At 44.0% G+C, this 26,361-nt stretch overlaps 1 protein-coding gene across 5 annotated transcripts in view; it reads right to left on the reverse strand.

Annotated features, from left to right (window-relative positions):
* Positions 1-26,361, reverse strand: part of GAS7 (growth arrest specific 7) — a 111,199-nt gene that overhangs the window by 48,054 nt on the left and 36,784 nt on the right. For 2 of the 5 annotated variants that reach the window (XM_035342677.1, XM_035342676.1), the window contains exon 2: positions 17,487-17,607. The exons of 1 other annotated variant lie outside the window; for it this stretch is intronic. In XM_035342677.1, the coding sequence (XP_035198568.1) occupies positions 17,487-17,607 (121 nt within the window). Of the gene's footprint in view, positions 1-17,486; positions 17,608-18,390; positions 18,421-22,399; positions 22,558-26,361 lie in introns of those variants that run through there. 2 more of the 5 variants (XM_035342678.1, XM_035342679.1) reach the window with 2 other exon arrangements.

The following is a 26,361-nucleotide window of genomic DNA, read 5'->3' on the forward strand; positions in this document are numbered from 1 at the left end:
AACATGGTCCAGCATAGCACCTCTCCTTATTGGCTCCTCTATCACTTGGAGAAGAAAGTTATCAACAGTGCAATCCAGGATTATGGCCTGCTGTGCTGTCCCCCCAGTAGATAATCAGGTTAATTGAATTCCCCCATGAGGACCAGAGCTTGTGCACATGAGGCTGCTCCTACCTATCAGTAGAGGGCATCATCCTCTCGGTCTTCCTGGTCAGGTGGCCTGTAGCAGACCCCCACAATGTCACCTGTCCCTGCCCTCCCTTCAATCCTGACACATAAACTGTGTCTACACAGAAATGATATAGTAAGAGCAAAAATAGTTCCGAGACCCAAGGTATGCATGACAATAGAACAAAAGATGATTTTCACGGATGTGGTTAAGCATTTTCTCCCAAATGAAAGCAGAAACCCGTTTTTTGGAAAAAAGCTCAATTTGCATCTGTTTGGCAGAATGAGAAATGGCATGATGTGTCAGGCCTTCAAAGAGACACATGCTCTGGGTCTTTATGTTAGTCAGGAAACACAACTTCTAAAGAGGCCCCAGTGTGGGTGATTTTGGGATCAAAGTATAACAGCTGAAGAGGGCATTTTGTGTCCCTTCTCCATTAATTCTCTGAGGTCGAAGCAGCTGATTTACAGTTTGAAAATGCAGCATAAGCCAAACATTAATCATAAGCATTAAGTTTGCATAATACTCCCGGAGTGTGTTCATATTGCTTTCAGGAATAGGTTTAGTATCTCTGCATGGTGTTATATTGTAGTGCAATTTTAGGAGCTACATGTTCCATAGTTTCATTGGCCAAACTATGAGAATGGGACAGAGTAAGCTAGAGGACCTCTGGGTCTGTTTACTGTGCAGAAACTTTCTCATGTCTTAAGGTTCTGTATCAGGTACTAGGTGTCACCCAACTGCTGGTGCTATCTCACATCTTTATAGATGGGTTTTGAGTTTGTTCTAGTTTTAACAGCACGAAAACTGTAATGCTGAGCAGCTCCAAATGCAGAGTCTGGCTCAAATATTATAAAGCTGTGCAGGATCTCACCTACAGAAAAGCTGGGGAGGGATTCTTTGACAGGTAGTGTAGTAATAGGACAATGGGTTATGGCTTTAATCTAAAAGAGGATAGGTTTGCATTAGATAAAAGGAGGAAATTTTAGGTCAGAGGTTGGACTCAGTGATCTTGGAGGTCTCTTCCAACCTAGACTATTCTGTGATTCTGTGATTCTGTGAAATTCTGTACTCTGTGGGTGGTGAGGCACTGAAACAGGTTACCCAGAGAAGCTGTGGATGCTCCATCCCTGGAAATGCTCAAGGCCAGGTTGGATGGGGCTTTGAGCAACCTGGCCTCGTGGGAGGTGTCCCTGCCCATGGCAGAGGGTTTGGAACTAGATGATCTTTAATGCCCTTTCCAGCCCAAGCCATTCTATGATAAGATGCACAGGTCACTCTGACGTGGATGAAGAACAGCAAATGAAATTTTCTCCTGTCCCCCCTCAGTGCCACAAGAAAAAACACTGCAAGCTTCTCACACTGTTCTTGATAAGATGCAGAATTAGAAGTGATATTTGTGGTAAGGTAAAAGAGACTGCCCAGTCTTACCCCATCTTTTTTGCATTCACTTTGCACTCACTGGTGGCATGTAGGAATCACCTGTCTGTGTAGACAGTTTGCAGACCTCCTATTCTTTCTTTGCTGCATCTTTATAGACTTCCTGCAAGGTTTTCTGACTGTCTGTGGCTCCCCAAACTACAAAACTTGGTTGGACCTGTGAGTCAAAGGGAGTGCAAATGGGCCTACTTTGTAACAGTAGCATTTTCTAGCATCTTCTGTAGTAGCATCTTCTGTAAACAGGTTTCCTTTAACTGCATAATACTGTACTCCACTGTCTAAACCTCCAGCCTGCTTGAAGCTGACACACTCTATTTGGCTTTCTGGAAGTACAGCTCACCTAGGCAGAAAGAAACAAAACTGATGGCAGTGCTTTTGCATCTTACCTCCCCTTTCTTGCTAAAATCTTTCCCACATTTGTGATGAATCAGAAAGAGTTTAATGGCACTTCATTCCTTGATATCGTGGGGGAAAACAGCCCTAAGGAAAGGCAGGGGGAATCAGTAAGCTTGTGCATGTGAGGAGGGGAAATCACTCACAATGCCCTGAGACTGGAGTAAAACATTCAAAACTGTAGAAGCAGAAGGAATGGGTGAATGAGAGTACAGTGAAAATATTTTCCTCTGGTTCCATACAGGGCACGTAGCACAAGGAGATTTTGTTTAGTTTAAACAAGGTCTGACCTTTGCATCAGTTCTCCCTGTCTCTCCCTTGCTGACCTCCTGCAGACTACAGCATAAGGAATCTCCTGATTTATCACAGCAGCTGCTTCTTCTCGTGCTCCACCATTTTGGCCCAGTGAGCCCTGCAGTACTGAACGCTATAGGGCTATGATAACATCAGCTTAAAAGGCCCAACCAGCCAGCCTGTGCATGACTTTGTCAACACGGTGTCTTCTCATTGCACTGCAAAGTAACATTAGCCCATGGACCTCCCAAGGCCCTGATCTTTACTTCCATCCTCATACTTATTTTAAATTAGACAGGAAAAGCATGCAGAACTGACAGATGCAAATCTCCCTGCACCTGCATGAAACATGAGATTCAATCTCTTAAGTGCTGAAAGCAGAGCACTCTGTAGTACATGAACTATTATTTCAGCAGGAGTTACCATGTCAGAACTGAAATCCAGCTACATCCTATCCTGCAGCCTCCAAAGAGACTGAGGCTGCAATATAGTTTTTATTCTCCAGCCCTAAATGTTGCCATGGAGACAGGCACCATGGAAGAGTTCTTGAAATTTTATGTCTGTGTTGACAGGAAAGGTGCTTGTTAGTATCTCAGAAGCATGGGAGAAGCAGCTGACAACAGTCCTTATCTCATCTTTCAGAATATCTTTTAAAATGAGCACTGAGTACCATGCACCTCCTTTTGCAAACAATATGCCAGACAAAAGTGACCCTATGTTGCAAACGTGGTAGTGATAATAATGCTATTTCCAGCATTTAATGAGACACACTTGGCTTTTCTAGGTTTTAGACCACTTTACCAGGTCTAAGTGTACCAAGTAGACCACTAAGTGGTCTACAAGTGTACTAAGTAGACCACTTTACCAGGTCTAAGTATAACTACCTAGGTAGTTTAACCAGTAAGGGTGGTTACTACACCACCCTTTAGCTAGGGCATTCTGTATCACAGGGAAACTGTCACTAGGAGGTTTTATCTGTAAGAGAAAAGACAATAGAAATGCCTGACATCTCTTAGTCATCTCCATGGAGAACTTAGTGTCTCAGCTGCAGTTCTTAAGTATAGTTGGAGTAGGTGTTGACTATGGCCAGTGAGATACAAAAGAAAAAGCCCAACCTACAGACTAAATTCATCCAAGCTCCCTAATTCTCTGAGAGAGCTGGAAAAATATTTAGGCAGAGGAAATACTAGAGAAGGATGTGGTTATGTTCCACTGATCTCTTACTTCAGGTCTGGCAACCAGCAATTGAGAAGACAAACTAAAATTTGTCTGTAAATGGTAAACATCCTCACTGTTTTCTGGTGTTGCAGTACTTGTTGTCTTACCGGAAAGAGCCCCTGTAATGAATTGCACCTGATTTTACTGAGTTTCTGGCTGATTTGCTCAAGTACACGACAAGGTGTGCTAGGCAGAAGCTCCGGGAATATGCCTATCTAAGTGAATTTCTTGGCCATCTCCCTCAAAGAAACGACATGTTTTCAGCTTGCTTTGCAGCTGCTTTCTAACCAAGCAAAGATAAAATAATTCTTGTTTACTCTGTCCAAATAAAGAGTTCAAGATCTAATAAAGGTTGGAAGTTTCAAAATGACCAACCAATAGCTTTAGAGTCACCCTTAGCTAGATTATTTCCAGGCCATGCTCAGGCTGCCAGCATAGATCTTGCATGCGCTTCCTCTGGAGAATGGTCACTGTCTGTACTTACCCCTTCTCTCCCCCTCTCACAACAAAATCAGTGAAAATGCAAACATCATTGTATGACTGCAGGTCAGAAACTTGTCCTGCTTAGTCTGTTGTCACACTCCAATTACCCAGTGAAATGTAGCATTATTAAAATTGCTTTCATGTTCTTGATTAAGGCCTAGCTTATTATAGTGCAGCAGGGAGGCTTTTTTTACACCTGGTGCTTCTTAATTTAACCCTTTTAGTGTGCTTACAATTCTTTAAAATTATGTGTCTTAGAAAAGGATAGTTGAGCTTGTGACATCCTAATGTTACAGTGCTCTCAGCTCTGGCATTGCATAGAAGCTAGGAGACAGATGTAGTGAATTATATATTTTAGGATGGAGAACCTCAAAACATGCAGAAGCCCCTTTGAATTTCTGTGGGTATTCTCTGACCAAACAAGTGTCCTAATGGCAATGGTACTGCATAAAACATGACCGCAACCACTGTTACTATCTCTTATCTGTGTATGTTATGCCAGGCACCATTCATGACAATGGCCCATGGACAAGGTGCAAGAAGGACAAAGAGCTGTGGACATTCCAGCTGTAGATTCCAAGGCAGGTTAGTCAAGTCAGTGATAAAAGATGGCTGGTGGTACTAGAATAATACTACTAGGTAGTATCTATTTTTTCAGGCAGACAGAGAGAACTTTCCCAAGCCTCTGAAGTGCTGGACTTCTCAATATTATTTTCAAGGAAAATAACTACTTGCAGCCACACTTTTCAGACTGCTTGAAAGTCCATGTCATGGAACTTGGTGTTGCAGGTGGCATTTCAGTGGTGATTTTTGTGATGATGAGAATAAATGGGCCTTAATCAGGATCAAGATAATATGAAAGATGACTTCTTGCTTTCCAGGAGGAAAAAGCTGTTTAGTAAATGGGAAGAACATAACACTGTAGACAAGAAAAGCCTGGAAATAAGAACACACCATGTAAGGCTGACCTCAGCTGAGAAAGCAAGATGGCAGAAAGCCACACAAACACTTGTGTCATATGTGATGGACAAAGTAAATGGAGTACTATTGTTTGACTAATGCAAGAGGTATCACAGCTGCAGCACATCTGAGAATTTCTTCTGCATAGTCAAATATTTTCCAGCTGAATCTACCACCCACACACAGTAGCAAACCACTCCCAAAGACACTAAGCAACCATATGGCTAATGACATAGCAGCTGTGCACTCTGGGCACACAGTGCATTCAAAATCAACATGGCAATCTAATTCTAAGGCTCTCCATTCAAAAAACACACCAAGACCACCCATGTCATGCAGCTTAGAAATTTCTCCACATTCTATTACAATCCAGGTTATATGCAGTCTCATCTCCTCTGCCAGCACCATTCAGCCAATGCCTTACTACACTCTCATATCAAAAAGATTAACTGCGTGTTAAAGGAGATTGCTCTCTCCACTTTTTTTAAAGATGGATAAATATTATCTATGCAGATGGTTTTAAGAGGCAATGTGAAGCAATCTATTCCTTACACCTTTTGAAGACCAGATAGCATCTCCACCCTCCTATCCTGACTGCTGCTTAGCTTCGTGACTCCTTTGCTTCACATCTTCTCTCATTTAAAATCACAACACAGAACTGAAATTATTATTGATAAGAAAATGTCATACTAGGGAATTACTATATAAATACCCATTTCTTTCAGATGATGCCAGTGTAGCCGTAGGAAAGGGGAGAGGCGCAGCCCTAATAAAACTGTATGAAGGTAAAAGCAGTCCTAACACTGCCTGAATTTGAAGCACTGTGTAGAAATGCAGCAAAAAAACACAGTGCTAGTTTTGTTGTTTTGGGCTGTGAAAAATAACAGCTAGAAGCCACCTGCCAACTCTGTGAAATAGCAACATACAAATAAATGTAGTTCTTTGATGGGGACTGTCAGGTAGGAGATATTCAGGGCAGAAATCTTTTCATCTTACCTGCACCTGCCTCCAAATCACCCACAGGTTGTTCAGAAGTGCTCAACATTGAATGCAAACATCAGCACCCTGTCTATTTTGCACTCTGTCTCAGACAGCGTATCTTCCTATTCACAGTCCTCCCATAAGCTCATATACTTGAAAAGATTTGAAATTTTGCAACCCAGACCAGCCTGGAAACATTTATTTCCTGTATTTCCAGTACAACAACAGAGCTTCTAGCTGAGTTGCTACAATGGTGTAGCAACACCATTTGTGTCGATCTGCTCGAGGGTAGGAAGGCTCTGCAGGAGGATCTGGAGAGGCTGGACCGATGGGCCGAGGTCAACTGCATGAAGTTTAACAAGGCCAAGTGCCGGGTCCTGCACCTGGGGCGCAATAACCCCAAGCAGAGCTACAGGCTGGGAGATGAGTGGTTGGAGAGCTGCCAGGCGGAGAAGGACCTCGGAGTGATGGTTGATAGTCGGCTGAATATGAGCCAGCAGTGTGCTCAGGTGGCCAAGAAGGCCAACAGCATCCTGGCCTGTATAAGAAACAGTGTGGCCAGCAGGGCCAGGGAGGTGATCGTCCCCCTGTACTCAGCTCTGGTGAGGCCGCACCTCGAGTACTGGGTTCAGTTTTGGGCCCCTCGCTACAAGAAGGACATCGAGGTGCTTGAGCGGGTCCAAAGAAGGGCGACGAAGCTGGTGAGGGGCCTGGAGAACAAGTCCTACGAGGAGCGGCTGAAGGAGCTGGGCTTATTCAGCCTGGAGAAGAGGAGGCTCAGGGGCGACCTTATCGCTCTCTACAGATACCTTAAAGGAGGCTGTAGAGAGGTGGGGGTTGGTCTGTTCTCCCACGTGCCTGGTGACAGGACGAGGGGGAATGGGCTTAAGTAGCGCCAGGGGAGTTTTAGGTTGGATCTTAGGAAGAACTTCTTTACCGAAAGGGTTGTTAGACATTGGAATGGGCTGCCCAGGGAAGTGGTGGAGTCACCATCCCTGGAGGTCTTTAAAAGACGTTTAGATGTAGAGCTTAGGGATATGGTTTAGTGGAGACTGTTAGTGTTAGGTCAGAGGTTGGACTTGATGATCTTGAGGTCTCTTCCAACCTAGAAAATTCTGTGATTCTGTGATTCTGTAATGGTACCCGTCTTGGGAAGAGAACAGATGGGACATTCCTGTACACAGGAGCAACTAGCAATCTCAGCTGAACTGAGAAAACAGACACAGGCCCTGAGGACCCAACAGGGGTCTAGAGCACTTCACTTAAACACTTAGTAGCTTCTCTTCAGTAAGATAACACACAATAGCAGTTCCTCGTTCAGTAAGATCACGCACAACAACAGCTCCTCACCTTAGTCACAGGCAGAGATAGAAGAGCCTGCACAGAGCAATGGAATGTTTACCAAGCCAGGACTTGAACCAGTTCACTTGAAATATGAAGGCCATAAGATAACTGGCAGTTTCTGGAGGCCTTATTTCATGTTTGTCCCAACAGGTCAACACAGGAGCTGAACTTTGAGCCCAACGGGAGTGCAGATGGAGAGCTGATTCCCCAGGGATGGAGACCACCACTGTTTGGTGAGGTATAAACAATAGAAAGAGCAGTACAGTTCTGATGAGGAAGAAATAACAAGAACTCCCGTGTTCTAATTTTCTTCTAAAGCAAATAAGGGAATTGGAGTGCTGAGGGGCGTCTGGTTGGTTCAGAAATTTGAGAGTTGAGCACAAGGGTGATTGCCACTGTCTCCACTCCTCCTACCTTTTTTCTCCCCTTGTCTGCAAAGAGGACTCCTAAACCCACCTGTGTAGGCTGTGAAGACTCCCTTCCCACTTAACTGCCCTCACCTTTGGCTGCCAACACCCTCCTATATCCCCAGAAAGCAGAAGCAGATATCCCGACAACCCCTTCCCTGATGCTGAGAAGGACCAGGCCAGCAAAGGGTGGGTTGCACTCTGCCCTTTCCATCCAGAGTCACAAGCACCAATGCCCCTGCCCAAATTTTCCCTACAGGGTAGCAGGAGCTTCAAGACAGGGGGATGAGGATCTGGGGCTGTTTACAATCAATTGGCTTCTAATAGACATTTCCTCTTACCTTGGAATGTGTGGTGAATGTAGGACAACATGGACTGAGTGCATGTCATAGAGGGCTTGCAGAAGGTGCACGGGACTGTGTGGCTGTGAGTAGTAAGGCTAAGGTTTAAGAAACTGGAAGACTGTAAGCATGGGGATAGCCAAACACAGGAGATTTTAAAGTCTAAAACTTAATGGGTAAAAAAATCCAAGGCAGAATACTATTGTCCAAGGGCACAGGAGATGTAGTGCCAAAGAACATCCAATGCTGCAGGCCTGGGATGGACCTTCTCACCCTTACACGGTTATTTCTCAGAGTAAACATTTCTTTCCCATTCATTGCTCCAGCAGCAGAAAAAAACCTTTCCCCTCCATCTGCTGCATCAAACTTTTGAGTGCTGCACACACATATATATATTTTTCAGATCATACCTAGCAGTTTCTAGTACACAGAAAAGCTTTCAGCAGGGCTTACAGCTCTTTAGAGGAACACTAAACTGTTTCTCTGTCCTGCTATAAGCTATATGCTGTGGCTACACTGAATGAGGCAGTGTGCTACAGGGAAGGTGTTCTCCTTCCAGAGATAATCTCTGAAGCTGTACTTATAAAGTCTGCATTGCTTCCTATTGCTTCCACTAACTTCCTTCCAGCCTCCATGTGACCTTCTAGGTTTTTCTTAGGACTTATGCAATGAAAGTTTCTGCAGACATTTTTTTTTCTCAATCACTGCTACCCTGAGAGGTCATATTTCTGATATTTCTGCTACTTCAGTTCCCTAAGGCTGTAAGGCTTCCTGCTCCCATATGAATGTTTTCCCCAGTTTGATCTGCAGAGGTGTTTGGCATTCCAGTCACTTTTAGGGAGTAGCTCATGTTAGCTATTTTAGATGCTTGCAACAGGAAGATAACTGAGAGGTGAAGGTAAATATTTATTTTCTTTGATAAACAGTGGGACTAGTAGATCCAGTTCAAATGGTGATGTCCACCCATGCACAGTACCTTCAGAAAGCACCTTCAGACAGGTGGATCAAATCCTGCCCTACTCAGACAGTGATGGGGATCGTGAAACTTATCTAAGGGCGCTACAGTAAGCTCTCCTTGAGCCCAGTCAGTGCTGTGGACTTTTGATGAGTGTCCTTTGCACAATTCCTTGCGTTTATCATCCTTGCTTGGTTGTGTCAAATTCTAAACAGAAAGCTGGTACATATACTTAACCCCCCAAATCCCAGTGAAGATATCCTGATCATACTTCCAGATAGCATGATTCCTCACAGGAATGATGCAAAGTCTGCAAAATAAGGACCATCACAGCTATGGATAAAGGCTTTCCAGGAATTTTAGAGTGGTTAGTCATCTCTCTACTTTTCCTTATGTTTTGACATTACAAGCTATGATGGCTGTAGATGTTGCACAGAATAGATGCCCAGCATTCCGAATGTAATGTATTCAACCTTCCTACAGCAGGTCATATTGTGAAAACAAATGTTTTCATTATGCAGACCTTTACAGGTTGGAAGCTTTAAGAATGGCTTCAGGATTTGAGTCCAATCAGCTTCAAAGAACGATAAATGATCAGATGTTTATCTGATTTGGCCAGCAGGTGAAGATAGACAAGAACGTGCTGTCTGTCTGCTAGCTCATTTACCTGTGCAGATCTGTTTGTTCAATAAAGAGTTGCCCCACTTCTTTCATTACAGTTTTTTTCTATTTTTTTTTTTCTCGGTAAGGACACTCTCTCATAAATTCTATTTCTTTCCAGTTAAGTACCAATTTCCTTGTGTTTATCATGTAAAGACAATGAAAATCAGATCACTCTCAGTGGAAATGCTAGTATGGTCAGATAAGATACAAGACCAATAATCACAATGTAGAAGGGCACTAATTTTAGTGCCCGTAATTTTAGAGCCGTTTGAAGGCTCGTAAGAATCATCATGTTACTTCCCCCTAAAATCCCATTGGCTCCTAGGTTTGGGAATGCATATCTTGAGTTCCCTTATCTGAATAGCTCAAGGACCAAGAGCAAAAAGCCTATTTAATCTAACAAAGGCCTCTGCATTTTGTGAGGAAGGACACAAATGGTGACAGCCAGTTGAAGCAGCACGGGTGGTACAGTGCTGGTCACGTTTGGAAAGGCAATTTGTCAAACTGGACTGGCCATCCAACACTTCCTGTCTTCAGGAGGAAGGAGCAGAACTACACAAAGGATTCAGGGTGAGGAACAGCATAGAATCTCACTGCACCAAAATTTGTATAGCTTTTACTCCCTGACCTTCTTCAAAGCTTATGTTCCTTCCAGGATTCTGTCTGTGCACCCATCCCAGCAGATCAACTGCAAGGTGTGGAGCCCACCAGTGCTGCTGTCCTGGATGCAGGACCACTGACTAATCCTGCTTTCTTTAAGGGAGCAGGAGGGCAGGACTGTCCAGGGAGGATGAGGATCTGCCAGGACTGTCCAGGGAGGATGAGGATCTGCCCCAAACCGTAGTGGGAATATTCAGCACATGTACACATAAGGACATATGCCGTGAAGCACAGCCAATGTTCTTCTCAACTTACATTAAGGTTCTTTCTGAATTAGAGGAGCAGGAAAAGCAAAACAGCAGTTGTATGCCAACAATGTAGTTATATATGACGTATTTTAAAATCTTGGAAACCCAACAATATTGAATAAAAAACAATTCCCATGTGAATACCAGGCATTTGTCATCCTCTACATTAATATTTTCATATAGGTTAGGCTTTACGGACTAAAAAAACAGGCCTGACAGGGACTTTATGAAGTCATTTGGTCCCTGCTGTACTCCAAACCAAGGCCAACATGACATTTCACAGTTTTGTGCCAGCTACTTTTACAGATCTGCAGTGACACTGAATTCCAGGCAACTCCCTGCTCCCACACTCCACTAGCTTAGAGAGCCAGGAAGAGTTAATGTTGTCCTCATTGCAACTGACATGTTGCTGTATCCTCTAGTCACCACAGGCACTGTAAACAGCCTACTTTCATGTCCCCATTCATACCATCACTTTCTTAGGGCAAATAGACCCAATATCTTCACATGTGCCCACAGGCCATGTTTTCCCCATCTCTCATCATTCTCAACGCTCTGTTCTGGACTTTATCCAACTGGCTTACATTTTTCCTGAAGTGTGGAGCTCAAACAAGATAAAATATTCCAGCTGAGGCTTCATAATTTCCTTGTAAAGGAATAGTTTCATACCTCACAAACAACACTTCTATTTTATACAATGGAAAAATGTTGTCTGCTTTTGTAATAGCACAACCCTGATGATTTGATTTCAGATCCTCAAGAGCTCCTACATCTTTGTCTGTGAGCTTCTCCATTGCCAGTCTTTGTCACTTAATTATTTCTGATGAAATCTCCAATCTTAAGCACATCTTTACCAAACAGCTTCTTACACTTTTAGCATGTGTCCTCACTTGCATGATGATTCTGAATTCTGAGCTTGTTCTGTGCAGAACACAATGTTCTCTCCCAGCTTCATTTAAAGTTAACATTTGAATAAGTACTCTCAATGTCAACATGCCATTCATTTCTAGAAATACTGACTAGAGAGAAACCTAGGGAATTCCTTGCAGGATTTCCTTCTGTGTGAACTTTCCTTTCACAAGGGACCATTGAGAACCGCTCTTTGAGTATGATCTGCCAAGTTAGATAGGTCTGCACTATCTTCATAGTTATTTATGATCCCCTTGCCCTTAATTTGCTTTCCCTCTAGCCAGCTTCCAATTTGCCTTTGCTATTTTTAAGACTCTCTGTAAAAGAGCGGCCCTGCTGCAAATCGAGTCTTTGCTCAAAGCCCTGCCCTGCCTTGAGGATGCATGCCACAATCCCCCAGTCCATCTGAGAGGGTGCATACCTCATCTGATCACTTCTTGTTGATGATGGAAGTGCTAAAACTGCTGTAACCTTTCCAAGAAAGCCTGCTTTTGCCAGCACTCACCTTCTGTAAGGTGATGATTCCTCCTGCAACTCCTCAACACAGCGTGTGTCGTGGAAGTTATGCTGTGCTCTCACCCATCCCAGGGCTCAGCCACAGTCCTGAATTTCATGAGTAGTCCCAACCTACTCCACTTTGGGATATACCTCCTAGTGACTCACTGGGCAACTGGTTGAGCACGTAGGACAGCTGGAGCACTGTACAGAAGGACATGCCACTCAGGGGATGTCCAAATAAAATATTTAAATGATTAGACAGTGAACTCAGTGCCTCCAGCTTCCACATATGGTAAGCATATGGTTGAGTTAAGTGACTGTATTCTACCTCATGCATGAGAGACAATATAGTGGAAAGGATAAACAGAGGGAGTGTGCATGATAGGAATGCATAAGGGATATGTATATAAACAAAGCAGAAGCTCTTTATGGGTATCAGGCTACAAGAGACCCAGCAGAGTGCCTTTCAACCAAAAATGCAACGTTAACATTTTTTACCTAACATCAGCCTTGAAGAAAATAAAACAAACAAAAAAAACACTGTATAGCACTAGCATTTGGCTGAGTTTTGTTGTAGGCCAAGTCTGGGTATCTCTGGACTCTGGCAGAGGTGGAATTAAAGATAGCTCCTGCTGCAGTATGCTGTAGCAAGAGGCCAAGCAGCTGCATCTTTGGATGGAATTGGCTGCACAGGCTCCCCAGGGTGTGTATGGAACATGGGCAATACTCAAACGAACTGCTAGCAGGGCTCTCCAGCTGAGGAGAGCTGAGGTTGTTCTTGGATGCTCTGTGTCATGGGGATGAGCCTGCCTGTCCTTCCACTCACTTTCTGGCTGCTTTTCCTTGATATCACTACCTGTGAAAGCATCTTCCACTCTGTCCACTGAGCAGCTGTTTGCTTTTTCTAGTTATTATTAGTTTCTCCTCTCAAATTTCTGCATGACTGAGCTGAAGTAGATAACCTCTTCCCTCTGTTTCAGCTTCACTGCCTAGCTCAGCCTCAGTGGGTAGGAGAGGCACAGAGAAATAACACAGAACCTCTGGTAAGAGGGATATTATAAGTTAATTAAGACAAAACACAAACTTCAGTTTTCACAGCAGCCAGAGACACCTGCTGTAAGCTAGGAGAACACCTTGTCATATTCATCTGAAATCATTTACTCTTTCACCAAGTGGAGTTCAGACCAGGGTTGAAATATAGAAATCCCCTTGTGGATTTAAAGATTAAAGAAAGAAAAGTGTACATAAAGTACAACCCACTATAACAACGCTAAAGTTGTACAGTCTCTTTAGACAATTTTGGTGCTTCAGCACCTGGAGAAGACACTCTTGATGTGACAGGGTGATTCTGACCCTGATCCAGATTCTATACATGAAAGAAACTCCACAGAACATTTCGGAGGAGCTAGGGAGTGAACCGTTGGTGAATCACAGATAGTGACTGCAGAGGCCTTCCCAGGACAATTTCATGTTTTTTCCTGTTGAACAGGAAGCTTTGTGAAACCTGGTATCAGGAGATGAGACATACACAGGGACACATCTACACTGCTCTGAAGTCAGAGCCTTCACTTTGGGACTGAAAACTAAAGTCCTCTCTGACAGAAGGCTACAAATAGAGGAGAAAAAAACTCATTTTTCAGTACACTGCAGTGTAACAAGGCTCCTATAAACCTTTATAATCCAAGTATATGTCATAGTGTTTTGCTGCATGTCAGAGGATCCATACCTTCAGTGCCAGCTCTCTACCACGCAGCAGAAGGCTCTGAGAGGACTGAGTAGAAAGTGTACTAGTTGAGATTCCCCCAACTGAACTGTAACCTTCAATGAACAATGCCTTGGTGTCCTCCATTTGTCTAAAACTCATCTTCCGGTGTATGTTAACATACAATTCTAATGTAATACTTTATTCACAACATCTAGTTTCAGCAAAGCAGTTACAGATGCCTGTGAAAGGCAGAAGTAAAAAAAGAAAGGAAAACCACAATTAAACCACTTAGAGTAAAAATAACCCAGAAATTTCTCTGTCATTCCCTTATCACTCTGGAATACTGTCCTCTCCTGGCAGGGTGGTACACAGCTTCCTAAACATACCTTATACCTTGCTGTATCTATAAGGAGATCCCTTCACAAGAAAGCCTGCCTCAAAGTCTCACAGTACTCCTTTCTTGTCCAGGAGATAGATAGATGCCTCACTCCCTTTGACATTCAAGTATTTCTTCCTCAGATAGGTGAGAACTACTCTGTTTAGCTGATTATTTAACACTTTGTTGCCACGAGAAGTTCCCTGCTCTTCCCTCTATTGACATATTGACATGTTTAACTATGAAATTTGTCTTAACACAGACTCTTGTATTTTGTAACAGTCTGTACATTAACAACAATGCCTTGTTGCACCCATCCAGAGGAGGTTAATATAAATAGACAATTGCTGGCACTGGCTGAGACCAGAAACAGCAATAGTTGGGTGTGTAACCTCTAACATCTTTCTCTTGTAGTCACGTTCATCATCCAGATTCTGCTGGTCTTCATGGACAGATCTCAGACCTGTTACTTCCCATGCTATGCTATACCCTAAAACAACTTACATTTCATCACACCTGTTTAAAATGGACCTCTGTCCAGCAAGGACAAGTTATCAGTACTGTTTGTCAAGATGTGCAGTGTGCATGCACATTCTAGCAAAAGGAGTGCTCATACGCTACCTAGGAGATATTACTGCCATCAGCACCTGAAGTTTTATTCCCAGCTAAACTGGATTGATGGAAGGGTCACAGTGCCCCTGTACATGCCATAGGGCATTTCTGTGCATGCCATAGGGCATGTACACAGAAATCTCCCATCTATCCTCTCTTCTATTCTGTTACTCTGAAAGACATATTCCTTGCTGCCTAGCAATCCCATTGCAGTAGGTGATACAGGAATTTGCAAATAGCAGGACAGGTTGGAAGTGAGAAGTCTCTAGCCCAGCTGTTCACTCTGAGCAGTATCACTGCCAACAACAGATAATGACAGCTGCTACTTTGTCTAGCCATCTGAAAACATCCAAGGATGAAGATTCTACCACCTTCTTGGTCTGCTTCTGCCAGCGCTACCCTGACTTCTTAGTGAAAACTTGATTTCCAACCCTTGACTTTTGAAGCAGGCTGTGGCTATTGTCTCTTCCTATATCATCTGTAACTTTTGTGAGGGTAGTAAAAAGTTGTCTGAGATGACGTGGAAACAGTTCAAGCCATCTGCTTTTCTGGGATAGAGTTACTGTGACAAGAGTATTTATTGCATGAAAACCAGGCTCTGCTTCTTACTGCTTTTTCTGACCTCAACCCAATGCATGTGAGTAAGGGTCCATTGCCATGCTGGCTGAGGACTGAGCTTAATCACCACCTTATCCACCTCTGAATTGCAAAGGGGACAGAATATCTAACTCCTACTGACCTCCCCAGCCATGCAGGGGATGTTGTCAATGAACCAAAGCACACCGTGCTTCAAAGTAAAGGTGAAGGGAGTGTTTAATGGTAATGTGACTTCTGCAGAGTCCTGTGAGATGTCAGTGCATAAAACCAAGGTAAATAATGACTTGGCGGACTTGTAAGCCAAAGGATTCTTCAGCTAAATAGATTAGTCACTGAAGCTCACTGTGACAGCTCTTCCTTGCCCTCACAGCGAGTCATAAAGAGGAATGTCAACAGTGATTCCTGATGGATTTGACTATGTTATGAACACAGGGAACTCATGCAGTCCTTTCCTCCCCTGTCATTCTGTCATTCTGCTTCACAAATCTGGTTTTGCTGGTCACAAGTCCCTGTTCTGCAATGCTGTTATAAGCTCATGATCAGAGAAGGTAGACAGTGTAAGCCAAAAGTGGTGCAAGTCTAACAGTTCTTGAGCAGTTTATAAGATTGTGAGTTAAGTCTGTTACTCTACTAGCAAGACAGTGAATTAAAGACTTAAATATAGACTGAAAAGTCTATCTTTGATATACCATTGCACAGCATTTTCTTTTATCTCAACAGGGAAGGTGACTCTGACTTGAGCAATTTTTCAATTAACTATTTATGTTTTCCTCTAAAGGTGATATGTGACATTCTATTAAATAACTCTACATATAACTGTACATATATAGATACACGTACCTGCAGCTGAAGGAAAAAGAAATAAAGAATGTGAAAAAATTAAATCATTACAGTACATTATATTCTGAATCATTTATGTATGGCAGAGTTGTTTCTACTTTACATTACCTATCTTTTATAAAAGCTTCAGATATCTTCTAATGGTCAGAATTAACGTGAGAGAGGACCAGAACACTAGATCTAGTTAAATTATTTTCCTTCATATGGTGGCAGGGTCATATATTCATTTCTTTGACTCACTAGGTGTAGCTAGCTGTAGTGGGTTTACATGGCAAGGTTTTGGTAGCATGGGGCCATAGGGGTGGCTTCTGTGAGAAGGATGTAGAAGCTGCCCCATGTTTGGTAAGGGCCCCACTGCTGACCAGAGCTGAGCCATTAAGTGATGTTGTTTTGCACCTCTGTGAGAGCATATTTAAGACAGAAAAAAAACGCTGCACCATACAGCAGCTGGGAGAGTGAGAGGAGTGAGGAACAGCCTTGCAGGCACCAAGATCAGTGAAGAAGGAGGCAGAGAGGTGCTCCAGGTGCCGGAGCAGAAGTCCCCTGCGGCCTGTGGTGAGGCCCATGGTGAAGCAGGCTGTCCCCCTGCAGCCCATGGAGTACCACGGTGGAGCAGGGTTCCACGCTGCAGCCCGTGGAGGAGACCATGGTGGAGAAGGTGGAACTGCACCGACTGTGGCCTGTGGGGGACCCCTGCCGGAGGGGGGTCTGGACCTGTAGCCCGTAGAGAGGAGACCATGCAGGAGCAGGTGACACAGCAGGAGCTGCTGCCCGTAGGGGATCCAGGTTGGAGCAGTTTGCTCCTGAGGGATGGACCCTGTGGTACGGACCCATATCTGGAGCAGTTCTTAAAGAGCTGCTGCCTGTGGGAAGCCCACGCCAGATCAGTTCAACAATGACTGCATCCCAGAGGAGGGACCCGACATCACAGGGGGTGAGGGAGACCGAGAAGGAGTGGTGGAGAAAAAGCGCTATAGATTGACCATAACCCCCATTCCCCCATTCCCCTGCACTGCTCAGAGTGAGGAGGTGGACGACGGTGGATAGGGGGAAGGTGCTTTTGGTTTCTTTCCTTTGTTTCTCACTTCTCTAGCTTGTTAGTAATAAGCAGTAAATCTTACTATCTCCCTATGCTGAGTCTGTTTTGCCCATCACAATAATTACTGTGTGATCTCCCTGTCCTTATCTCAACCCTTGAGCCCTTTTCTCGTATTTTCTTCGTATTTTCTCCCCATTCCTCTTTCAGGAGGTGGAGTGAAAGAGCAGTTGTGGTGGAGCTCAGCCACCCACACAGGTAAAACCACCACACTAGCCATCAAAATTAACTTGAGAGACAACTTCCTGCAGCAGATCTCTGCTGCTAGTGTGACACATCTACTGGAGCCTCCACTTACCATTTGTGAAGGTGTTCACATAGTACCTGCGGCCCTGGGGAGACATATAGCTCTGCCAGCCTGGGGGAAGATGGCCATTCAAGGTATCTTCTCCTGGCTGAGTGGTTGCCTTTCTGGGTTTCTGCTGAGGACCAAAAAAAAAAAAAAAAGAAAAGAAAAAAAGAAAAAAAGAAGAAAAAAAAGAAAAAAGAAAAAACACGATCTTTTAAGTCAATATCTAGATAATTTAAAGTCTAATTAGATGCACATCTGGAAAGAGACCACATGGTTTAGCATTCTAGAGACTGTGAAACACCCAAAGTCTTTCAGTCCGTTTCTCTCTAAGGAGAGAAATAGACAGATAAGTCTGTCCTAGTTTCATCCAGAACATGATTTATATCCTAGAAATCGTCCCTTGGAGCACTGGGTACACAGAACATCCTTTGGGAGAGAAATGAAACCCCTCTGTATTTGATGTTCCATGAGCACCTGGACCTGTTCAAGAAAAACATTCTTGTTAAACAATAAAACTTGAAGCAGAGAATAATCAAGCGCCTGAGAAAGGAAGACATGCATGTGGCACTCTCATTCATTTCATGTAGACATACTAGCAGGTCAAAGTGCTGGTCATAAAGGTGCTGTCCCAATTTAATTTACAGGGGCATCATCACCTTCAGACATTGTGAAGATGAAACACTGCAGATGCCTGTTGCCTACAGGAACAACACGCTGAAGTACATTTATCAGTATGATGATTATATACCGATAATGGATGTGCATTTATAATATCAGTGCATTCATTACTGATCCAGATGTAATCTGGATCCACATCATCCAGTGACTATCATCCTGATTGTTAGGATCCAGATCACCATGAGTGATCCAGAACATTAGGAACAGCAGGAGATAAGCATCATGCTGTCACCTGCTCTCCAGGCATACACAGAACTGCTATGAGGCTTCAAGTGCCACCTCAGCTGTACATCTCTTCACCAATTCAGTTGCAAGCCTCAGTGTGGTGGGGTTCAGGCTGCAAGGAAAAGAAAGAGGTGAAAATGAAGTGCAAGTAACTGTCTGCATCACATTGCATCACCTGGTGATATCACTTTTTCCAAGCGGCTCGTGGTTTCTTGGAAGCTAGGGAGTTACAGCAGCTGTGAGAATACCAAAGAGGGTTTAATCACAAAGATGGCTTGAAGCCCTGTCTGGTCCCTTCAACCAGGGACACTGAATAAGGCCAAGCTGGGAAAATAAGATACATGGTCAAAGACTGCCAGTTGCAGCCTCATAGGGCTGCAGCTATGAACCCAACAGCTTCCTCCTGGCTCACATCTAGAGAGCTTCACTCTGTCTTTCCCCAATCCCTAAGGCAAACCAGGCATACATGTTTATTTGTTTGTTTGTTTGTTTGCATTGCCCTCAAAGGAAGAAATATAAGAAAGCAAGGAAAAATGTATGAAATGCAGTCATTTATTCCATGGAGGCAAATCTCCTTCCAGGATATGCCTTCTGATATTGTGGAGGACAGGTCAGAAATGACTGCACTAAACTCACAAGCAGCCACATCCAGAGGGCAAGCAGACCTTCAGCATCTGCATACAACATTCAAACGTTGACAGACATATGAATATTGCTGTCAGAAAAAGAAACAAACAAACAAACAAAACAACAACGAAAAAACATGTTGTGTCCTTCTCCTACAAATTCATTTTCTGAGTGAAATTCCAAATCTGCTCCAACCCAGAATAAACAGGACATTTAATGGTTTTGGAGCCAAATGTCTATTTCCTGTTTCTTTTCAGTTTGAGAAAACTGATTACAATGTCTCTGAAGGAGCAGCAAACTAAAGAATGATCTTCCATTTATGCCTCATTGGGCTTTCTTGCACAGGCAGGTCACAGGCTGCAAGGCAGCTGTATTGACCCAAGTCCAGTGCAAGATAACCACTGCCTCAACACTGCAGCACAGATTGTGCCTATGCTGATTCAGATTTTAGTTCCTCTCCTAAGCACAGTGAAACCAGGACACACAGATACAGCCTGGGAGATTCAGCTGACCCAATATTAATTTGAGAAGTTACCTAGGCAGATACTAAGGGACTCTATAAGGTGTTTGATTCACATGTCTATTTTGCATACCTATGGCTAGCACAGTGGTAATCAGTAAGATCCTTGCCATCTAATCCTATCTCCTGCTCTTCTGCTCTCTGAAGTTAAATTAAATCAATTTATATCTCTGTATCTGTTATCACCCTACTGTATATGTGTGAAAGCAGAAGCTTTCACAGTTTATGTTGCTATTGGTATTTACTTTTTGCTGATCTCAGCTTCGGATGCAAGGGAAAAACCTCTCACAAATTAGCCAGCCCAAAGGCACATGTTCTTATTGTTGTTATACTATTGCCTAGAACTGTACTAAATGAAATTCCCATCTTAATGAAACTAGCACAGCCATGCCTATTCTTCTGTGACCACAGGGACTGGATCCCTCCATACATGCCAAGGAAACACTTCAGTGTTTTGTAAAGCTTTCTGTGAAAGCTCTAAATCCCATTAATGAAAACACTAAAGTTCATGGATATGACAGAAAAATTGGTATACCTGTTTTATCTCTGAGTTATCTTGAGTTCTTCTCCAACATGATGGGTGTTTACAGAATTGTCTTTTTCACTAAGGAATGAGACTTCTAACAATTCCAACAAACACATACTTATTTCCAGTTCTTTACAGCCATTTACTGGTACCACCAAAAGGACTTGCTCACACAGCTACAGCACATGCAGTATGGACTCAATGTCCAGCAACATCTTTTGTTTGATTTAATTCTCAAACAAGACTAAAAATAATTCACTGCAGGCTCCCCAGGCACAACGTCTCTGGAAGCATCCCACTGCTCATGCAGGTGATGCAGACCAGTGGCTGTGTCTGTGGCACCAACCGCATACTCTTCTCACACAAATCTTACAAACAAAAGTGTTTTTGTGCAAGCTGACTTTGGGTCCTTCTCAGTTTGTGTGTTCTTTCCTGCCATATAGAGGAGCTTTTTCATCTTACATCTCTCTTAGACACCCCTTTGCACAGCCTTACCTAATGGAAACATTGGGAATTAAAAAGAACTCTTGGAAAGAGTGTGTCTTACGAGTGCAGTAACTGTATTAATGTCTAAGAAGGTGTCTGGCTGATTTCTGTCTCCAGGACTACCTCTTGAGGGGTTGTACTTGCACCTTACCCATACACAGTCCTTATTCAAAGCATGGGTAGGTTTGCTGAGAAAGCCAGGGCTGAAGGGCATTCAGAGGTTCAAGGTCAATGAAAATATGCAGGGAAGGTCAAAACAGAAGGGAAAGAAAGATAGTTCCTGACTATTTTTTTGAACCACAAAAACCTCTCTCCCCCAGTACATTCCAAGGGACAGCATAGAGTAATGCTCCAGGGGCAGCTCCTGAACTCTCTCCATAACAGGATTAATGACCCCCATTGTTGTGTAAAAAAGCATACTGAATAAAATTCATATTCCACAGTGTAGGAGTATACCAGCTCCTAAAGAATTTTATAGCAGTTTGGGACCCTTAGATTCACTGTACAGATCTCTGGCCTAGAATATGAAGTTACACCAAAAAAGCACACAAGCATTATGTTTCACAGTTACTAATTCTATTTTGGAGTTACTGTCTCTACCATTGCTTCTGATTCTGCAAATGCTTAAATGCTGAGGGCACAATAGTCCCTGTGAATGATGGTCAAGAGGACTGAATATAAGGAAAACTCCAGCACTGCCAAATGCAGCAGTTCTAGTAAACAATGGAACACTGGTCTGCTTGGATGTATCTGAACTAAGGATATATGGATCTCTTTCATTTGTTTTAGGGAGCAATATGATTCCAAACAGTAGCTCACTATTGTGCACTATTTTACCCCACCATAGGAACTGCAGAAGAACCTCTTGATACATGGACCACTTTCTGTATTAGAGTCCCTAACTCCTCCCAGTGCAGTCCTCTCCTGCACGCAATCCCACTCCTGTGGTGGCTCTGCTCCAATGTGATACTCTATGGGGGAAAAAGGAACTGAAAATGGCACAAGGAAGGAATGAAGAAATAAAACTTGGTTTCATCCTCTACTCCTCACCACCCTACACTCTAGGAGGGATCTGGGACACATTGCATGGGGCTGTGGCATATGGAGCTGGACTATAAAATGCATCATAGTTTATAGTTCTGGCACACTCCTTTTAGAAATGAGAGTCCTGTGGAGTCCATGGGGGCAGCACACTGTCCCTGCTCTGCCAAAAGAGATCAGTGTCACAGTAGAGTTTCTCATTCTGTTCTGCTTGGCAGACAAAATCCTGTCCTATCCAGACCCTCTGCATTCCCTTTTTCCAGAATCAGCACAGCTAAATTTGGACCATATTTACACACTCACATGGGAGGAGTTCAGACTAACCTGTATGTAATGAGAGGCAATCCTGCTCCAGCCCGAGGAGACCAGACAGGCGTGGCCATAAGGCAGCACAGAAATAGGAGGTGACCAGCAGATGGCGTTCAAGAGCCCAACTCCAAAGCTGGCAATGTACAGCACAAGAACTTCAAACCTCCCCAAACCCAGCTTCTACCAGAACACACCCTGTGCCCCTTCCACGTATCACAAGAGAGGCACATCTGATTGCACACCTCTTCCTTGAACAGCTTTGCAGGACTGTGCTATAACTTTGATCTCTTGTTACTATTTTTAGGAGAATTATTGCCATGATAGTTTAAGAGAACTTAAATCATAATAGAGGACAATCTACACAGAGGTCTTATTTTTAGCAGAGAGCGTTATTAACCTGCAGACAAAGACAGAACAGCTGATAATTACTGGAACTTGAAACTAGACAAGCTCAGATTGAAAAGAATCTTTCAGTCATTAAGATAATTGTCAGCTGGAATGGCTTACCAGGAGGCTGTTCACTTCTTGTAGTTCCTCCATCAGGATTAAGTGCCTCTTTCTAGATCTGCTCTATTCTAATCAGAGAAAAAAAGATGGAACCCTGAATCTCCTTGAGGTGGCTGTGCAGAAGCTCCGGCTGAGTGGACCAGCAATCCCTTCTGGCTTTCAAATCTTGCAACTCCCACAGTGCCTTTGAGCTAAGAGAAACACTTAAGCCACTCCCCTCAGTGTCATTTCTGGGAGTGTCACCAGCCTCTACATGGTGGTGGACAAGCAGATTTGGACCTGAAAAGGATGTCTGCAACACACCATAGAGGAAACAGGAAATGTGAACAATGTGAGTAGAGAGGGGAATGTGTGAACCCAGTAAAATCCTTCTGCATCTGTATTTGGAGCCTAGAAAAGAGACCCAGTATCTCTCAAAACATTAAAAACCGAGAACACAAGCACTTCCCTCCTACAAGATTTTCTAGAATCAGAAGTCCATACAGCAGGGATACATACAATGGTAGACAAGAGCCACTTGACCAGGCCTCGTGACAAGCAATGGAAGCAATGGTTTTCATTTGTTGTCTGCAGAAGCACAGTGACAGGAGTCTTCTGATGTATGCACAACAAAGAGGAACCAGAAATTTGCAGCAAATACAAAAGGAAGCCAAAAGCAGAGTGGGCACTGGAGCTATTCAGCACCAAAGCACGTAACAGAGAGGTGGCAAAGATGAGCATAAGAAATAAGAGCAGATCTACTGGGTCAACCCACCTAACCCAGGACTCCAGCACTGACAAAGAGGCAGAAGGATGTGCTTTTTAAGGCACAGAACATGAATCTCTCCACTACCCATTCCCCCAGCATTCACAGGCATTGGATTAGGGATGTTAGGGCAGCCACCCCAGAGCATCACAACCTACTCAGAAGCTGCAGTCTTGACCATGGAACACTGTTTCATGGCTTTCTCTGCTGTTACACATACTGCTTAGAAGCATTCCTGAAGTGAACGAGAAGTGGGTTAGATATCCCAGAGGCTCCACATAAAAAAGACCACCAGTCATGGCCTGCACATGGAAGCCCTGGCTAGTTGTTGTTTAGGTCGGCCAACTCAGAAGAGGGCATGCAGGTCCAGCAGGGAGGCAGTGATACACTGGCAGTGGCATTGCCTCCTCTGCCCAGCTCTTCTGACTTTCTGACTTCTTTGTTTTACTTTTCTTTCTCTTCTTGATCAAGTTAGCAGCAGCCCAACTCACCCTGTTCCTTTGCAGACCATGTGGCAATGTGATCCACTCCCAGTAGTGGAAAAGAAGAAAATGAAGACGGGTTTTATGCAGCTAAGAGAGGAAACAGAGAATGAAGGGCCCACACACATCAGTCCATCCAATGCTGAATGACCCTGAGTTCAGCCTTGCTCAACAGAGGAAAATCACTTGCCATTTTCAAACTGCAGGAAATCCCCTTTCCCCTTCAAAGACAGATCCAAGGGAGGAAACATCTGTGCACTTAAAAGCCTGAGCTCTCTGGTGATGTGTTTGCACTCTGGCAGAGCACAGCCCAGTGGTTCTCCCAAACACACAATCCAAGGTAAGACAAAACAATCCCAAAAACACAAATGCAGGCCTTGAGCAATCTGATAAAAGACTGGGGCTGGACCAAAGGCCTCCAAAAGTCCCTTTCAATTTAAATTATTCTATGATTTTATGGTCTTATTACAACAGAGCACCCAGCCTCAGAGCAAATCATGAGGGTGACTCTAGCTTTGAGAATTAAATGCAGTGTTACCTGCTGTCACCATTTGCTTGGAGTCACACTGCTCTTCTGCTGCAGTGTAAAAGTACAAAGAAAAGCTATAAAGCCTTGTTAAACAGCTCCCCTGCAATGTCCTGCATGGTGTTGGAGGATCACTGGTAACAGAGAATAGACAAAAAAAAAATGCAGTGGAAACTGCAAGAAGCAATGCAGGTAGACAGCAGAGAAAAGCTGCCACAACATAAACCTGCATCACAACAGTCCTCTGTCCTCTGGGGGGAAAAGCTTGCCCTGTAATGACATTAGTGAGCTGATATTTTTGCCTAACTGCAGTTTTCATAAATACCAAACTTGGCAAATGTATGTGTTTACATGTATGTGTCGAGGGTGTGAAGCAGAAATAAGGTCGATATGGTGAAGCCAAAGAGCTAGGGTCTGTGTTTGAAGGCGACTGATACTGTAAACAGGACTGCTAGTATGAGAAGTCCACAGAAAACACTCAGAAGCAGCAATGCTTACATTGAGATCTGTATCTATCCTGAATTTGACATGAAGATCCCAGCACTGGGAAGTGCCCCATACAGCCTCCTCAGGCTTGGAACAGGCACAGCCATACTAACTCATGCCCTTGTGAAGGGAAATATCTGGTGCTCCCCTGAATCCCTCCAGCATTACCCACAATCTCTCTCTCTCTAGTACGTTGAGTCATCCCGTGTTTTGTTCATTTTTATGCAATCTTTCTTGCTCAACATTTGGTTTCCATGGTGTCACGTATGCTGTGTGAAACATTTATATTTAGAAAGTGGAACAGGTCATGTGAGCTCTCCCAGTTGTTATGGCAACCAACACAACTCCTAGTTCAGCTGAATCTAACAGCACAGGGCTACTGCGGATAGGTTGCCCTCCCTGGGTGGTTTTGCAGACACCGTTTCTGCAGCAGAAACTCAAGAGAGACTGCAGTGCAGACATGGCCACTGCCCCCCCCCCCCCCCCCCCAATCCCCCACTCCTGAGACCCTGCAGCCCAGCTGATGGCCTTCTTCTTCTTTGGGTACCACGCCTCATCCTTGGTCACCTTCTGTAACACCACCCACTTTCAAAAAGAAAAAGTCCTTTTGCCTGTACCAAGTGCTAGGGCATCTCAGTGTTTCTTGTATCAGCGGATTGGAGCCATGCACATACCCACATGCCAGGCTAACAGGACAGCTCTCATTTTTCTCTTCTCAAAAAAATCCCTTTCCCTGATAACTCTCCTCCATGCCACCCTAAACTCTTCTTCACCCCTTGTCCTCCTAAATAACATCAACATCTCTGTGCAGCTGCTGTTTCCTCAGATGAGCTCTCTCTCCATCACCTTCCCACCAACCCCATACAGCTGTGACACTCCACTGGAGGACCACGGAGTGAGTTCCTGTGGACAGCTTTCCGCTCTGGGATGAACTCTCCTAAAGCTATGCAAACCCATTTCCAATTTGGCTCTGAAGTCCAGCACTATATTCCTCACTGTGGGCTTGCTCTCCCAGTCAGACCCAGCTGCCGGAATTCCTCTCCTCTCCCACCCAGGTCCCTGGATGTGACACAGTTGTGCCCAGAACCATGCTTTGAGCTAAGATCCACTGAAGAGCACTGTGCTTGCAGGCAATTTGTCTTCTGGGACTGATATACTCGCCTCTGTCAGCGCCCTACACTTGACAAAAGCAAACTGTTGCAGACATTACAGTACCAGCGTATCATGTGGGTGCTTATCAAGCTGAACTACCCAGGTATCAAAACAGATGTAAGTCTGGACGAGACACTGGAGAGACCAGAGTCTATTTGAGTTGGCTACTAGAGGGACCAAGAGGTCCAATCCTGGTCTCTTCCACAGACCGTAAGTTCTGGGAATTGGCTGAGACCCATTTGCTTGTGTGTGTCTGTGTGTGTGAGTTGAAAGGATCCATGGCTCAGCTGCCAAGTAGACTGCCAGCTCCTGAACAGACTGTCTCAGGCGAGTTACAGGAAGGTTTCACATTGCATATAGGTATGTATTCCCTACTAATAGACCTTTATCTTGTTCAGCTACATGGGGGACAGGATGAGATTATTGGTGCTGTTTGTGTGAGTGCTGAGTGTTTCTGTCTGTCTGGATCTGTGCGGCTGGCTATATGTATACGTATTTAAGTACTGTCCATCCATTAGTGTTGCATACCTACTGCTTAGCCTCACTGCTGCCTGCACCTAGGGATATGTAG

This window comes from Oxyura jamaicensis, chromosome 18, assembly GCF_011077185.1.
Source record: "Oxyura jamaicensis isolate SHBP4307 breed ruddy duck chromosome 18, BPBGC_Ojam_1.0, whole genome shotgun sequence".
Lineage (NCBI taxonomy): Eukaryota > Metazoa > Chordata > Aves > Anseriformes > Anatidae > Oxyura > Oxyura jamaicensis.